Source organism: Amia ocellicauda, chromosome 7 (assembly GCF_036373705.1).
Source record: "Amia ocellicauda isolate fAmiCal2 chromosome 7, fAmiCal2.hap1, whole genome shotgun sequence".
Classification (NCBI taxonomy): domain Eukaryota; kingdom Metazoa; phylum Chordata; class Actinopteri; order Amiiformes; family Amiidae; genus Amia; species Amia ocellicauda.
In genome coordinates, this window is record NC_089856.1 from 24,765,339 (window position 1) to 24,781,395 (window position 16,057).

Sequence of the window (16,057 nt, forward strand, 5' to 3'; positions counted from 1 at the left end):
AAAGGTGCCTCTACCAAATATTGACTGAAGGGGGTGATTACTTATGCATTCAATTATTTTCTGTTTTGTATTTGTAATTAATTTAGAACAATCTGCAGATTATATTTTTCACTTTGACATTATGGAAATGTTCTGTGTTGATCTGTGGCAAAAACTACTGATTAAATCCATTCTGATTCAATGTTTTAAAACAATGAAATGTGGAAAAGTCCAAGGGGGGTGAATACTTTTGAAAGCCACTGTATATATATCTGTATGGGTGGCATGGTGGCCAAATGGTTAACTCTGCTGCATCACAGCTCCTGGGACTTGGGTTTGCCTGTTCTCCCTGTGTCTGTGTGCATTTTTACAGGTGCTCTAGTTTCCTCCCACATCCCAACAACAGGGTGCTTAGGTTGATTGGCTACTCTGTAGTGCACAGTAATGCCCTGCAGTTGTGTGTGTGTGTGGTACTCACCGACCCGTCTGGCCAGCATGGTGAGTTGTGGTTAATGATCCCCTATGGTGAGACCTCATCCTGCAGTGGATTGATAAAGGCTGATGGATGGATGGATGGATGGATATGCATATGCTGTATAAGAGTCTTAATTTTTTCACAGGATCACATATATTTTGCCAGACCATTTCTAGGGTCTGATGATAATTAAGAATTGCACAGCATGGATGCTAACTAAAATATGCAATCTATCAAATCAGTAGAAGCCTCAAAACTCATCAATGGTAATGAGTTTTGAAAGAGCTCCCCATTTCAGGTTTAATCAAATCACACAAACATAGCCCAAAGCTATTTTGCACGGAAAACTCTATGTCTGCAGATTTCTAATGCTGTTGTTTGTGAGTCACTGGACATATGAGAGAAATCCAGGCAGATATTGATGATGTTATTGAAATACTACAGGCCAGTAATGGAAAATCTGCCAGCCTTTTCTTTAAAAGAAAGATATGTTTTATCAGGAGAATTCCCACAGGGGAAATATGCACTTGGTTGGATAAATACACCCTCCATGCAGTAAATCGAAAAACAAAAGCTGCACGGCAATCATCCCCTAACTGAACTACTTTCATGTTGAAAAAGGGTGAAAACAAGATTTAACTTTTAACTTTGACCTAATAACAAATTATTTATGTCTTGCCCTTTGATATCAAAAGGAAATAACAGCACTGGCATAAATTCATTAATTATCTTAATTTTGACAAAATATCTGCTTTGTATCTGTGTCATGAGATAGACCAGAGGAAAGAAAAGCTAAAGGAAAGCTTTATCCTTGAAGTAATGTTTAGATGCACAAAGTAGTTATTCCAGCGTATACAATACAGTGATTAATACCCAACTTTGTTTCACACGTAACACTTTGAACTTTCTGTAAAAGCATAAATAGGATTGATTATCTACCAGAAACCAAATAAAAGCAGAGGTATCTCATGTCTAAAGCTTGAAGATACTAACCTGATATTCAGCCATTTCAGCATTGGAGAAGTGCACCCACCCAGGACCCAGACTGTAAAGAACACGATGAGCAGTGTTGTGCTAAGCATCATTTGTTTGGCTTCACTGGATGTGTTCCGGATGGCCAGAGCAAAAGCCACAGCACCACGAAAACCTGTGTGAAGTCAGCAGAATCGTACAACATTAACCAGGCTGATCTTAGTTTTTCTGTCTTCTTTATGAAGGTACAATCAGATCTCATTGCTATAGTTTTTAATGGTTCTGTTTTCATCATTTGTACTGTTCCAAAAAGAAATAATTGTAAACCAGATTTATACATTTCTAGAATCTTCATCTGCAATGTAAAATGGCCATTTAAGACCATTTAAAAGAGAATGTGATGAATATAAGCAGTTCAGCATGTTAAACACCCTTTAAAGAAGTGTAGCTTGCAAGCAGCTTGATAGCTTTTCTCTGGAAGGATTTATGAGAGGCTTTTGCATTTCAACTTTCAGGAAGGCCAAAGGTCATTAGAAAGGGCATTTCCAGATAGCTCATACATGGGTTCCTATATGTGTCCCTATGTAAGAAGTTATGAGTCAGTTCTCACTTTGACCTGAAGGAAAGGTCAAAGGTCACAGTGGAGGACATTATTGAACAGACCACAAATGAGTTCCTATGTGAGTTCCATAACAATCATTAGCCTATCTACACTCTTTAGGGCAATATAAAAAAATAGCATTGATTGACCTTGAAGGGGAGGTCAAAGGTCAAGACTAAAATCTGAATTCAGCTAGCAGCTTTGATACTTGCTTCTAGGAAAAAAAATAGTTTTTTAATTATCGTAGTGAATTTGACCTGGAAGGAAAAGTCAAAGGTCAAATACAGGGTCGTATTTTGAAAGCCTATATATGGTTTCCTATATGTGTTCTATATAGACCGTGAGTCTGTCTCCTCTCTGTGAGGTGTTATAGAGCTAAAAGTGGTAAAATCTTGCATTTGACCTCTTAAAGAGAGGTCATAGGTCAAAATCAAGGACATTTTCAAATAGAACACTTATAGTTTTCTAAACATGTTCAATAGTAAATGGGCCTCTATCTTCAATCTGAAAGCAGTTATAAGGCAAAAAAATAATTTGAAGTTCAATAATGATTTGTTCACAATAACAAATTTGGCCCATTATCACATGATATATGATGACTGTGATGGTATTTTCTGTAAGCTTTAAATGAAAAAAACTTACATTTCACCTTGAAGGAGAGGTCAGAAATCACACTGAAGGTCATGCATTGATAGAGCATATACAGTTTCCTATACATGTTTTATAGTGACCAACATTTTATCTGCCACCTGTAAGGTATTATAAGCCGTCATGTCAAACTTATTTTTTTGCAATAGCCCATGATCCTTAGCTCCAATCGGAAAACAGATAGCATTTTGGAAACTTCATACACACTTTCCTATCTATGTTCTACTGTAATTTTGCCCTTAAAAGTATTTCTAATGTAATCAACATACAGTATTCAGCTCTGAGAAGGTCAAAGGTCATATATAATGACATTCAGAAAGAGAGTCAATGGTTTAGTATTAGTGTTCAATTGAAAGTATGGTGCTAAAAGTAACCTTTCAGTAGTTAGCTGTCAATAATGTAGGAGTCCTTGGGGGCCTCAAGAGAATCTGGACCACCAATCAGCACCAAAAACAACAGCATACATTTTCAAATATAGTACAAAATGTGTTTAAAGTGTCATCATGACTGAAAACTGTAGGAGATGCATTAGAGATGCACTACAAAAAGTGGTCGGAAACGAGAAGAAGCCAGAAAAATAATAAAGAAACCGAGAAAGAACAAGATCCGCATTTCACAATGCAGATTATGAACTGAAGGATTAAACCAAGACAAGAGACAAGAAGATAAAGTATTGTTCTATTTTTAAACTTGTACAGAAATTAAAGAAAATGTTAGACAAAAGGAAAGGTGAGACTAAAGAGCAGCACCTTGTAGTAGCAGTAGAAAACACCTATGCTTATTCTTGCACTTCTTCTAGAGAGAATTTGGCAATAGATAAGAAAAATGTCCATACTGCCATCTGGAATCATTGGTAAGGTGCCAATGTCTTGAATGACATGTTGCTAATCAGCTGAAAAGAGCCGAAAACAATTTTGAATACCAAAAAATCCCCTGGATCATTTGGCAGTTAATGCTATTTTGAGGTATTCATTGCTTACTTCGCTATATTTAGGATGAAATATTTCTATACCTCAGAGCTGTTTAGAATTATTTTACTTTAATGATGAAAGCCAAATTGATTCACATTCACCCACACAATGCCTTAAAAATGACAAGAGAATTGTAAAAAACTACACTGTGAAAAAGTAGAATGTACAGTGGTTAAAAGATACGAATGCAGCATAATAAAATAAGCTTGTATCTTGAAGGAAACGCTGAAATGGCACACTTTGGAGGTTAAAACAACAGATCAATGTATTCAGTTTTAGGGCTACAAATTACCAAATGGTACATGAAAAAGTTATCTTCTGTATACATCAGATATTTGCATGCATCACCTTGTCAAAGTGCCCTGCTGTAAATGGAGTATTACTACAGTTTACCTGAAAACATCATCATGTGTTGGATGTTCCAAGTGATCTTGTTTGCCCTTCCTAGGTTCAGCAGGAAAGAGAGTGGATATATGTTGCAGGCCCTTGCCACAAAAATAGAAAGCTGTTGGGATCAAAACTTAAGGAAAATGTACAAGAATTGCTGTTGTTGTTCTTATTGCATTTAATAAATATGCACCAATGATGACAAATTAAAACCCTGTATTTGGTGCACACTAACAAATACCATAGTATGCTATGGTAACAAGACAAAACAAGACAAAACAAGGCTTTTACACAACTTCTCTTACTTAACATCAAACCTACAACACCCAGCTTGGAGTGGTATTCCTTATCCACTATGCCATCAGAGATACAAGCTTTAATGTGAAACATGATTTAAGTAGCCTACTGCTGCAGCCAACCATCCTAATTGGTTGTATTTGTCTGAACTATTGGAGTTAGTCTCACATAAATGTATAAATTAAGAAAAAGAAATAAATGTAATATATATATATATAAATATATATATATACACACACACACACATGTTCTATGGCTCTACAATAAGTTAATGCACTCATGGTTACAAATGCCTATGTGGAGAAGGTATGAATTGTCAGAGGAATTTTCACGGTGACAAATGTCTGCGGGGGCATTGTCGGGGACCAATTGTTGTGGGACAAATTGATGAGGACCCTTCGTTTTTACTTGCATACATAGTAAGAAATCAATCAACCAATTAATTAAGAATCATACAATTTACACAAAATACCACCGATATTTAACATTACATGTTTTTTATGACTATGGGTTAAGGGTACAGAGCAATCAAGTCCTGTTGCCTTCTGACATCCCGCAATGCAACCTACAGAAGAGATGTTAATAAAACAAGTTAGATAAAGGGTTTCTGTGCCACAGCTACTGTAACTGCTGTTACCACTGAAGAGACACTGTGGATTTAATGAGCAATACACTCCATTCGAAAAATCGTTTTTTTTATTCAAAATGTAGAGCACTCAACTGAATCGTACTAATTAAATACTAAAAAAAGCCTTCTGTCTTTTTAATAAACCTATCTAGTCACAGTGACTGTGTAATGCAAGTAGTTTAATCAAGCAAGTACAATAATAATAATAAATTAGTGAAGATAAGAAAGATATAGAATATAGAAAGTAAAGAGGTAGCTGAATCTGGAAGACACTCAGTCTTGTGGAACAGCACTTTTTGTCCTGCACGATGTTTATCAAACTGCGTTAATGAGAAGCCGGTTTTTGATTAATGAGATAATGTAATGAGATTAAAACTGAGAAATACCAAGATATTTCTGTGCCAAGCATCTAAGACTGGCCACTTTCCACTGCTTCAAGTGCTTTAATGGTGACATTAGAACTTTCATAGACATAACTAGCAGACAGGGCACCCAAACCAAACATATTTCATATTCATGCTTTTTAAAGCATTTCTATATTTCTTTGGAGCACTTTATTTTAAAGTTGGTTTAAAAATAAAAAATAATTTCCTTCTCAATTTAGTTGGATTTTGTCAGGTCAGTTACAAGTCTTATAATCACATACACCTTTTTATGTTTTTAAATCCCATATATCTCTCTCTCTAACTACAGTTTTACATTGCACAGTTACATAGACTGAATTGTCATCATTGATCAACATCCCATCTTTATCTGAAGCCTAGTATAAAATAGAAATGGTATAATAAGATAGAACAGCAGTAACCCCTACATTTGATCAAATTAATGAATTAATACATTATTATTATTATTAATAATAATAATAATAATAATAATAATAATAATAATAATAATAATAATAATAATAATAATAAAATTGTATCAATGGGGCTGGAGAAAAGCAGCGTAGCACTAATATTCAGTTGTAATTCATAGTTGGCTACAGATTATATAGGAACATAGTGGAAACAATAGCTTATAGTCAGGCTGCATCATCATGAATTTAATTAATAAAAGGCTGCAACAAGGACTAACTAATGTAAATAGTAGAGCTTCAAACGTAAACAAAATGTACCAAAATGCAGATTTCCGCCTTAATAGACTTATTTATTTATCATGGGAGGGCCATACACAATAACTATAATACTGCATACTATAAAAAATATAAAAATAAAGTTAAATATTGCTGAGATGTAGGCCTACTCATTTTTGAGGACACAAGCTAAAGTACATAGTAAAAATATGAATAAAATCTGAAATATCATGTGGTGTAATTCCTATTCAACAAAAGCTTAATAGGGCTTGAAATGACTGATATGGCTGCCATGTACATCAGTTTAAACTGTCATGCAACATGAGCCCCCTCCCCCACAGTTTCTTGAAAAGTGTCCTTGTAATTATTTTCATAAATGGTGATGAAAATGTGACATGTAGAAACAGCCAAGCAATATTTAAACAATATGACACTGGGTACTTCAACACAGAAACGTTAATTGACAGAAAACAGAAATTGTGCATCGCTCTGAGGCGCTTCTTGGTATATAGGGTGCTATAATACATTTAAATTGATTAAGGATTGATTGATGTTATCCTGTTGCTGTTGATTTTAAATATGGCTAAATTATTAATCGCCAACCTCCACAATTTATCATGCATAAACAAAAGAAGTTACAACACCCTCGCATGACTTAATAGTATCAGCGTTTTTTTTATTTTTTATTGTCACATCTAGTACAAATCTCACAGGAAACATATCGAAAGAAAGGCTGCAACAATAACAATTAGTAATAATAATAATAATGTCCAAAGACATAATTTTCATTCATCAGTTTCGTTAAATTGCGAATGCAACCCTGGTTATCTGAGAAAGGAAGCACTGCCCAAGGGGGAGGGGTTTATGTGCACTGCCATTGGAACCTGATCGAAACGTCACTCTATCAAAGCCGCCATTGGCCACAACACACGTCACTAAGAACAGGTCCCTTCCCACATCCTCTTCCATAAAACGTGACGTCAGCACAGGTTTGTCCTCTTTTGCCAGGAGCTAGGACTCCCACGCAACCTTGCAACCCTTGAGCAGTGCTTTCTTTCTCAGATAACCGGGTTTGCATTCGCAACCTATCGTTATCTTTCAAGTCAGAAACACTGCCCAAGGGGGAGGGGTTACTGTATAACAAAACCATCGCAAAGGAGGAGGTAGCAAGCTGATAAGGGAGCCTGCCCCAAGGTGTACCGTTAGAGGCCTCGGCAACACAATTCCAGACAGTAACCTCAGGGGCCCTGTAGGGTCGCACCTGAGCCTCCCAGGAGCGAGGACCGTAGTCACGCTCTTACCGTGAACTTTCTAGAATCAGCATATACAAGGCGGGCCTACAGAGGTCAACTCTTACCTCCTCCACTCACAATAGCAAGGCCGGCTGCTCTAATAGTGCAGCTAGGAGCAAGGCCATAATCTACTTGCACAACATCTGGCGCAGGGAATCAAGCAACTTGTGCGGCCTCTGTGCAATATCATGGCAGTGGACCCCTGATCCAATAGGACCCAATGAAAAAAACAACAGAATACATAGCTGGCTAGTCAACAGAGTAGCCAAGCTGAACAACAATATACAATATGTACATATCACGTGACACGTGACATGCAACATGAGCCCCCTCCCCCACAGTTTCTTGAAAAGTGTCCTTGTAATTATTTTCATAAATGGTGATGAAAATGTGACATGTAGAAACAGCCAAGCAATATTTAAACAATATGAAACTGGGTACTTCAACACAGAAACGTTAATTGACAGAAAACAGAAATTGTGCATCGCTCTGAGGCGCTTCTTGGTATATAGGGTGCTATAATACATTTAAATTGATTAAGGATTGATTGATGTTATCCTGTTGCTGTTGATTTTAAATATGGCTAAATTATTAATCGCCAACCTCCACAATTTATCATGCATAAACAAAAGAAGTTACAACACCCTCGCATGACTTAATAGTATCAGCGTTTTTTTTATTTTTTATTGTCACATCTAGTACAAATCTCACAGGAAACATATCGAAAGAAAGGCTGCAACAATAACAATTAGTAATAATAATAATAATGTCCAAAGACATAATTTTCATTCATCAGTTTCGTTAAATTGCGAATGCAACCCTGGTTATCTGAGAAAGGAAGCACTGCCCAAGGGGGAGGGGTTTATGTGCACTGCCATTGGAACCTGATCGAAACGTCACTCTATCAAAGCCGCCATTGGCCACAACACACGTCACTAAGAACAGGTCCCTTCCCACATCCTCTTCCATAAAACGTGACGTCAGCACAGGTTTGTCCTCTTTTGCCAGGAGCTAGGACTCCCACGCAACCTTGCAACCCTTGAGCAGTGCTTTCTTTCTCAGATAACCGGGTTTGCATTCGCAACCTATCGTTATCTTTCAAGTCAGAAACACTGCCCAAGGGGGAGGGGTTACTGTATAACAAAACCATCGCAAAGGAGGAGGTAGCAAGCTGATAAGGGAGCCTGCCCCAAGGTGTACCGTTAGAGGCCTCGGCAACACAATTCCAGACAGTAACCTCAGGGGCCCTGTAGGGTCGCACCTGAGCCTCCCAGGAGCGAGGACCGTAGTCACGCTCTTACCGTGAACTTTCTAGAATCAGCATATACAAGGCGGGCCTACAGAGGTCAACTCTTACCTCCTCCACTCACAATAGCAAGGCCGGCTGCTCTAATAGTGCAGCTAGGAGCAAGGCCATAATCTACTTGCACAACATCTGGCGCAGGGAATCAAGCAACTTGTGCGGCCTCTGTGCAATATCATGGCAGTGGACCCCTGATCCAATAGGACCCAATGAAAAAAACAACAGAATACATAGCTGGCTAGTCAACAGAGTAGCCAAGCTGAACAACAATATACAATATGTACATATCACGTGACAGCAAGACCTTAATGCTGTCAGCACGAAGCACAGTAGCATCCAACTCAACTGACTAGTACAGAGTAAAAGAACTCTATTTTGCTGACAATTAGATTTTGTACAAACAAACTATATACACCACGGGGCGCAGTAGCCTGCTCATGCACCACACATGGGACATTAGAGTGGTGGCCGCTTGCTCCACTAGCACAGCTAGGAGCAAGGCCACACCAGCTTGACTATGTCGTGACAAATGAACTATTTACATCACGGGACTCGGGTTTCCCTCCATTGTGAGCGAAACCTTTGTCCAGCAGGGGGCATTGTACTGTATTTTGACAGTTTTTTTCTTCTGTTTTGCAAGGAGCTGTTCCATCAGGCCAGACCAGACGAGACGGGGAGATTCCGGTTGACAGAGCTGCAGAGTCCTGGGTCCTTGGAGCGGCCCGGAGGCCGAGGCAACCGGAGATTGGGACGGACCGGGACCGACAAGGGACCTAGCCAGAGGAGTCGGCAGACTCCTCACGGAGTGGGTCCCAAACAGAAGCCGAAGCTAAGCTGAGCTGAACTGTGTGGTAAAACTGCCTGGACCTAGGGACGTGTTTGAGGTGAGTTTTAAGAACCCTCAAGTGGAGAGGAGGAAAAGCAAGTTGTGACTCCACCAAAGGAGATACCCCAAGATGGGGGTAGAGAGGAAACAGTCCTCAGGAGTCTTATAGGCTCCCTCTCCGACTCTGGGGCGGAAGTGGAGGCGGAGGGGGAGTGGATAGTTGTGGCGTGGGAAGAGGAGAAGGGCGGAGAAGAGGAGCATTGGTAGGGGGGGTGTGAAGAGCAAGCGGATTAATTCTGCTAGCTCCCCCACCCCAGCCAGCTTCTCCACCGCAACAGAGACCTCTCCCCCTCAGTTCTAAACGCCCCTCTCCGAATCCGGATCAGAGAGTTGTGGGCCTTCTCCACTTCCCCCAGTGGGCAGCCAGGTGGAGGTCCGGCCCCCTAATAGTAATATCCCTCCTGCTCCATGCCCTAGACTCTCTCAGGGGAGGGGACAGGTATGCCCTCCCGGTGGCAGTGCGAGAGCCGCAGGTCCTCAGGAGAGGAGAGTCAGCACCAGTGTCTTTAGTCAGGAAGACCTTAGAGCCGCAATGGTGGAGTCACTGGTGCTGGGGGTGGAGGCCTGTGGAGGCAGACAGCCGGGAAGGAGAGACCACCCCCTCCCCCCCCATTAGTAATAAGAACGACTAGCGGGGTCTATCCAGCTCTCTCCTCGGTCGTACACAAGGCCTCTGCTCTGCCATCTTTTCGTCGGGCCTCGGCTGCAAGGATCGGCGGCCGACAACGCCATGCTGCTCAGGGATGTCGTGGCCTACTCGAACGAGAGAAGGCTTCCCCTGGAGAAAGCCTTCGATAGAGTGGGCCACGAATACCTGCAGCTAGTTATGGAGAGGATGGGCCTCGCTCTTGGCTTGAGGAAATGGATTAAGATCATTTACAGCCGCCTAAGCAGCAGGGTCCTCGTGAACCGCCACCTGACCGAACCATTTCCGGTCAGGTCGGGGGTTCGACAGGGTTGTCCCCTGTCGGCCCTGCTGTACATCCTCTGTTTGGAGCTGTTCATGCAGGCGATCCGCCGGGACGTCCGGGTGACAGGTTTCCATCTCCCGGGTTCCGGCGGAGAGCAACTGAAAGCCCTGGCCTATATGGACGACGTGGCCATGGTCTGCACGGACGCGCTGTCCGTGGCCAGGGTTGAGGAACTGCTAGTCGGCTTATGCAGGGCGATGGGGGCCGCTGTCAATAAGGCCAAGAGTGTGGTCTACCTTTCCAAGGCATGGCCTGTCGGCCGGAGCCCACCGACCGTGTTCCCTGTGAAGCCGTCCATCAAGGTTCTGGGGATCACGATTGACGGGACCAACACGGGCACCCGAAGCTGGGAGGAAGCCTTATCCAAGGCCCAAAGGAAGATCCACGGCTGGAGCACAAGGACCTTGATGATGGCTGGTAAGGTGCTGGTTGTAAAGGCCTTCCTCTTCCCGATACTTCTCTACGTTGGTATGATCGTCCCCCCAGACAAGGTCATCGCAAAACTAGTGACCAGAATAATATTTCAGTTTGTCTGGGGGAGCAAAATGGAGAGGCTGAAAAGAGTGCAGATGGTGAAGGGTACCCTGGATGGAGGTAGGGGGGTCCCGGACGTCGTGGGGCTTATAAAGGTGCAGGGGCTGGCATATTTGTTTAAGAACATCCAGGCTGCTGGCAAGAAAGTGAGTTTCATGAACCGCTTTTATTTTGTCAGCAGCCTGAGAGCATTCGGCCTCTGCGCCATGGATAACACCAGGCCGCACTCGTGGGATCCCCCGCCGTTCTACAGGGCGCTCCGAGCCTTTGCGCTCGAAGTAGGCCTCCGTGAAGTCGTGCTGGCCTCCTGGGATTACAAGACCATCTGTTGTCAGATGAGATCTACCCAGGAGACCAGCCGGATAGAAGATTTCCCTTCCGAAACCTGCCGGTTTATCTGGGCTAACGCTACGCACGTTTGCCTCACAAACACGCAAAAAGATGTCTCCTGGATGGCTGTGAGTCGGTGTCTCTCCACCCGAGTGTTCATGCACAGAAGGGGCCTGGCCCTTTTTGACACCTGCCCCTACAATGGTTGCCTGGGAAGGGAGACAGAGGCTCATATCTTTAGGGACTGCCCCTCCGCTCGCAGGGTCTGGCTCCTGTTTTCCCGTTCCTCCGCAGGTTTGCCGTTCCTGTGCGGGCGACCGCCCAGCAGATCCTTTATGGACCAGCCAGGGGAATCACATCTCCAACCCTGAGGTGCTGGTGGCATGTCGTCTGTGCAGTGAAACAGGCCCTGTGGGAGGGACGGAACATCTGTCTGTTCAATAAGCAGGAGCTGGACCCAGTTGTCATCGTCAGGAGGGGCATGGTACTAATCGGGGATTATGTCAATCTGGAGGTCCATCAGAGGGGCATGGAGGAAGCCTTCAAGAACTAGCAACTTCAAGATCTGGGGGAGCTCAGGATCCCATGATGGGACATACCTCTGGGGACGGCCATCTCCCCCTGCTGGAGCCCAAGTCTGAGATCTTTTAACCTTTTTTTAATGATTGGTTGTTTTTGTTTTGTTCTTTTGTCAAATGCATTGACCGTTTGGATTTTAATTTTAAATGCATCAGATTGTTTTGGTTTTGTCTTTTAATGTTTTATTTGTTTTTTGATTTATCTGGTGCATTTTCAGTTAATTTCAATGCATTTGACCTTTTTCATTGGTTTGGCAGTTTGCCTTTAAAGCACAATTTGATTTGAATGATTTATTGCACATGTTTATTTCAGTTCTTTTATTTTTGGTTGAATTTGAATCACATTAAGATTTTAAAAAGTTTTAAGTGATTTTAGAATTGTTTTTAAAAACATTTTAAATCATAAGTATTAAAATGTATGTACGTTTTTTATTTGTAATGTAAAATACTTTCCATTAAAAACAGTATATACATCACAGGGTGCAATCCTGCTGTTTAACACACACACACACATACACTCACCTAAAGGATTATTAGGAACACCATACCAATACTGTGTTTGACCCCCTTTCGCCTTCAGAACTTCCTTAATTCTACGTGGCATTGATTCAACAAGGTGCTGAAAGCATTCTTTAGAAATGTTGGCCCATATTGACAGGATAGCATCTTGCAGTTGATGGAGATTTGTGGGATGCACATCCAGGGCATGAAGCTCCCATTCCACCACATCCCAAAGATGCTCTATTGGGTTGAGATCTGGTGACTGTGGGGGCCAGTTTAGTACAGTGAACTCATTGTCATGTTCAAGAAACCAATTTGAAATGATTCGACCTTTGTGACATGGTGCATTATCCTGCTGGAAGTAGCCATCAGAGGATGGGTACATGGTGGTCATAAAGGGATGGACATGGTCAGAAACAATGCTCAGGTAGGCCGTGGCATTTAAACGATGCCCAATTGGCACTAAGGGGCCTAAAGTGTGCCAAGAAAACATCCCCCACACCATTACACCACCACCACCAGCCTGCACAGTGGTAACAAGGCATGATGGATCCATGTTCTCATTCTGTTTACGCCAAATTCTGACTCCACCATGAATGTCTCAACAGAAATCGAGACTCATCAGACCAGGCAACATTTTTCCAGTCTTCAACTGTCCAATTTTGGTGAACTTGTGCAAACTGTAGCCTCTTTTTCCTATTTGTAGTGGAGATGAGTGGTACCCGGTGGGGTCTTCTGCTGTTGTAGCCCATCCGCCTCAAGGTTGTACGTGTTGTGGCTTCACAAATGCTTTGCTGCATACCTCGGTTGTAACGAGTGGTTATTTCAGTCAAAGTTGCTCTTCTATCAGCTTGAATCAGTCGGCCCATTCTCCTCTGACCTCATTTTCGCCCACAGGACTGCCGCATACTGGATGATTTTCCCTTTTCACACCATTCTTTGTAAACCCTAGAAATGGTTGTGTGTGAAAATCCCAGTAACTGAGCAGATTGTGAAATACTCAGACCGGCCCGTCTGGCACCAACAACCATGCCACGCTCAAAATTGCTTAAATCACCTTTCTTTCTCATTCAGACATTCAGTTTGGAGTTCAGGAGATTGTCTTGACCAGGACCACACCCCTAAATGCATTGAAGCAACTGCCATGTGATTGGTTGGTTAGATAATTGCATTAATGAGAAATTGAACAGGTGTTCCTAATAATCCTTTAGGTGAGTGTATATATAATATATATATATATATATATATATATGCACCACCTCCCTCAGGATGCACTAAACAGGGGCAGACTGTGGGAGGAAAGGCAGGAGCCAGAGCCCGTAGGCTACTGGGGCTCGACTGCAGCTAGCACCGGGTTCCCAATGGAAGGGACCGGTCCCGTCAAGTCTAACTCGTAGAACCGGGCAAATGTAAGCGACGAGGCCCAAGCTGCAGCCGCACAAATGTCTGCCAAAGGGGTCCAACAGCTCCTGTAGAAATGACCCTGATGGGGCAACAAATTGGGTCTTGACCGCCGTCTTGGCACCAGGTGCTAAGCGTCTGCCAGTGGTAGGAATACTGCGACCTCGTAGAGGGAGCTCTCGCCGACTGAATAGTGGATACTACCGCATCTGACAGACCCCAGGCAATCAATTGCTCCCGCTCAGGGGCAAGGCCCAGGGGGAGTCCGGGTCCAAGGTGGCCGACGGTAGTAGACCACCAGCCGTAATGGGATCTAAAACCGAGGCCTACATGCACAGACGGGCTAGCAGAGCTCGTTCTCAGCGAACTGAGAGAGCGAGATCTACTACTGCCGCGGGCTGTAGTGCGGGCACAAGCTGGTGGAGGAGCACCTTACACGGGCGAAATCTCTTATGACACACCGAGGCTCAGGCCGGGCAGCCGGGCCTCGGATTTTACTGCCGCTGCTAGCGCTCCTGCTGTGGAGGAAAAAGCCCTGTGGACAAAAAACCAACACAACAAGCAATTGGAATATATAAGGCACTATATAAACACGACTATTATTTTTAAAGTGTACTATTTGTAGCCGAAACTGAAACCGAAATCACACCGGAGCCCATGAGTGCGGACGGAACACAGTCGGATTAGCTATCAATAATAACTAAATAATACAAATAGACACAGAGTAATAAACGGTGGTGAACAGCACAGCAGTGAAGCCAACCAACCTCATAATAATTGTTAAAGGGGTCATGAACTGCCTCTTTTTTGTACTGTTTTCCGAGGTCCACTTATAATGTTATCAAGATTTTTACTTCAAATAACATCATAATTTAGAAGTAATAGGCTATTTTCTGTCCTGTTTTGACCCCCCTCATCGGAACACACCGTTTGAATAGGCGTGGCGGATTGTAGACTCGGAAGTAAACGCACACTGGTATGATTGGCTAACAGTTTTGCATATTTACAAATTTTCACCTCCCCCATCAGTACACGTGTGGAATTGCAGCCGGTGAAATTCAGCCAAACATGTTTGAGCCAGAGTCTGATCCCAAATCAGAAGACAACGAACCTGCACCTCAAATGGCAAGGATACTACAGCCTGCGACAGCATGGTAAATAATCATCTTTATTTATATTTATACTTTATGTATTTGTGAGGTAGTTAGCCTATTACATTATATTAGAGTTTAGCCGAAGACGCTACAGAAAGCGGTTTATGTCGTTATGTTGTTAACATTTATGCATATTACATGTTTTATATTTCATTGGTTGTTGCTAGGGCTGTGCGATATGACGATATATATCGTATGACGATAGAAAAACGTCTATCATTTCATATTATGCTATATCGTTTATATCGTGGTGTCGCAAATTGCAATCTTTACGGCAGTATTTTTCATCAGTAGGACACTTTGCATTCTTCCCGGTTCTTCCATACGTGTCGGATGCGGCTAGAAATATGCATCAGAAACACAGACAGACATGGAGGACAGTGAACTGACACACAATAACCAACATAACCAAGAGATTCTTTTACACGTTGCACCCCGCTCTCGTCGCCGGGCTAAACTAAATCTGACAGCACCCCCCCACCCCCGCTAATTTAGATTGATATAATTTGTATAATTTAATTAATTAATAATAACGTTTGTTTGCATTTTAATAAATTGGAAAGCAATGCAAACACATGCAGAAAGTATCATTTTCTTTTTATTAAGATGGTGAAGTGGTTCAACAGTTGTATTATTATTATTACTATTATTATAACTGTTTTGTATTAACACGTGCTTAATCGAAACGCGACAGTCTGAGGAGAAATGTCTCTGTCCAGCAGATGTTAAATGCGACACTATAAACCGGTATGTGGTAATTCTAACTGAATCTATAGCATTTTATAGCGCATGTGTTGCGTGATTACTATTACCTGTGTTATTGTTGTCATGTGACAGTAAATCATAATGTGTATATGTATATATGTGCTCTGAGGAAGATAAGTCGAAACGCGTAAGCATTATGATGTTCACTTTTTTTATAATAAATAATTTTTGAGACATCGGTGAATATGGACTGTTTTTAGACGGGAGCTGCTGTACCATCCTTCCTTGACCGGATAATTGTTCTATATAAAATGCCTGGGATAAGGCACCCTGCATTTAAGATTTATTAAAACTATTATAACGCCAGCTATT

At 42.1% G+C, this 16,057-nt stretch overlaps 1 protein-coding gene across 1 annotated transcript in view; it reads right to left on the minus strand.

Annotated features, from left to right (window-relative positions):
• Positions 1 to 16,057, minus strand: part of LOC136753061 (sodium/hydrogen exchanger 9) — a 122,203-nt gene that overhangs the window by 55,033 nt on the left and 51,113 nt on the right. Inside the window, exons 11-12 of the mRNA XM_066708872.1 lie at positions 4,040 to 4,151; positions 1,448 to 1,601 (exon numbers count right to left, since the gene is read on the minus strand). Of these exons, the coding sequence (XP_066564969.1) occupies positions 1,448 to 1,601; positions 4,040 to 4,151 (266 nt within the window). The remainder of the gene's footprint in view (positions 1 to 1,447; positions 1,602 to 4,039; positions 4,152 to 16,057) is intronic.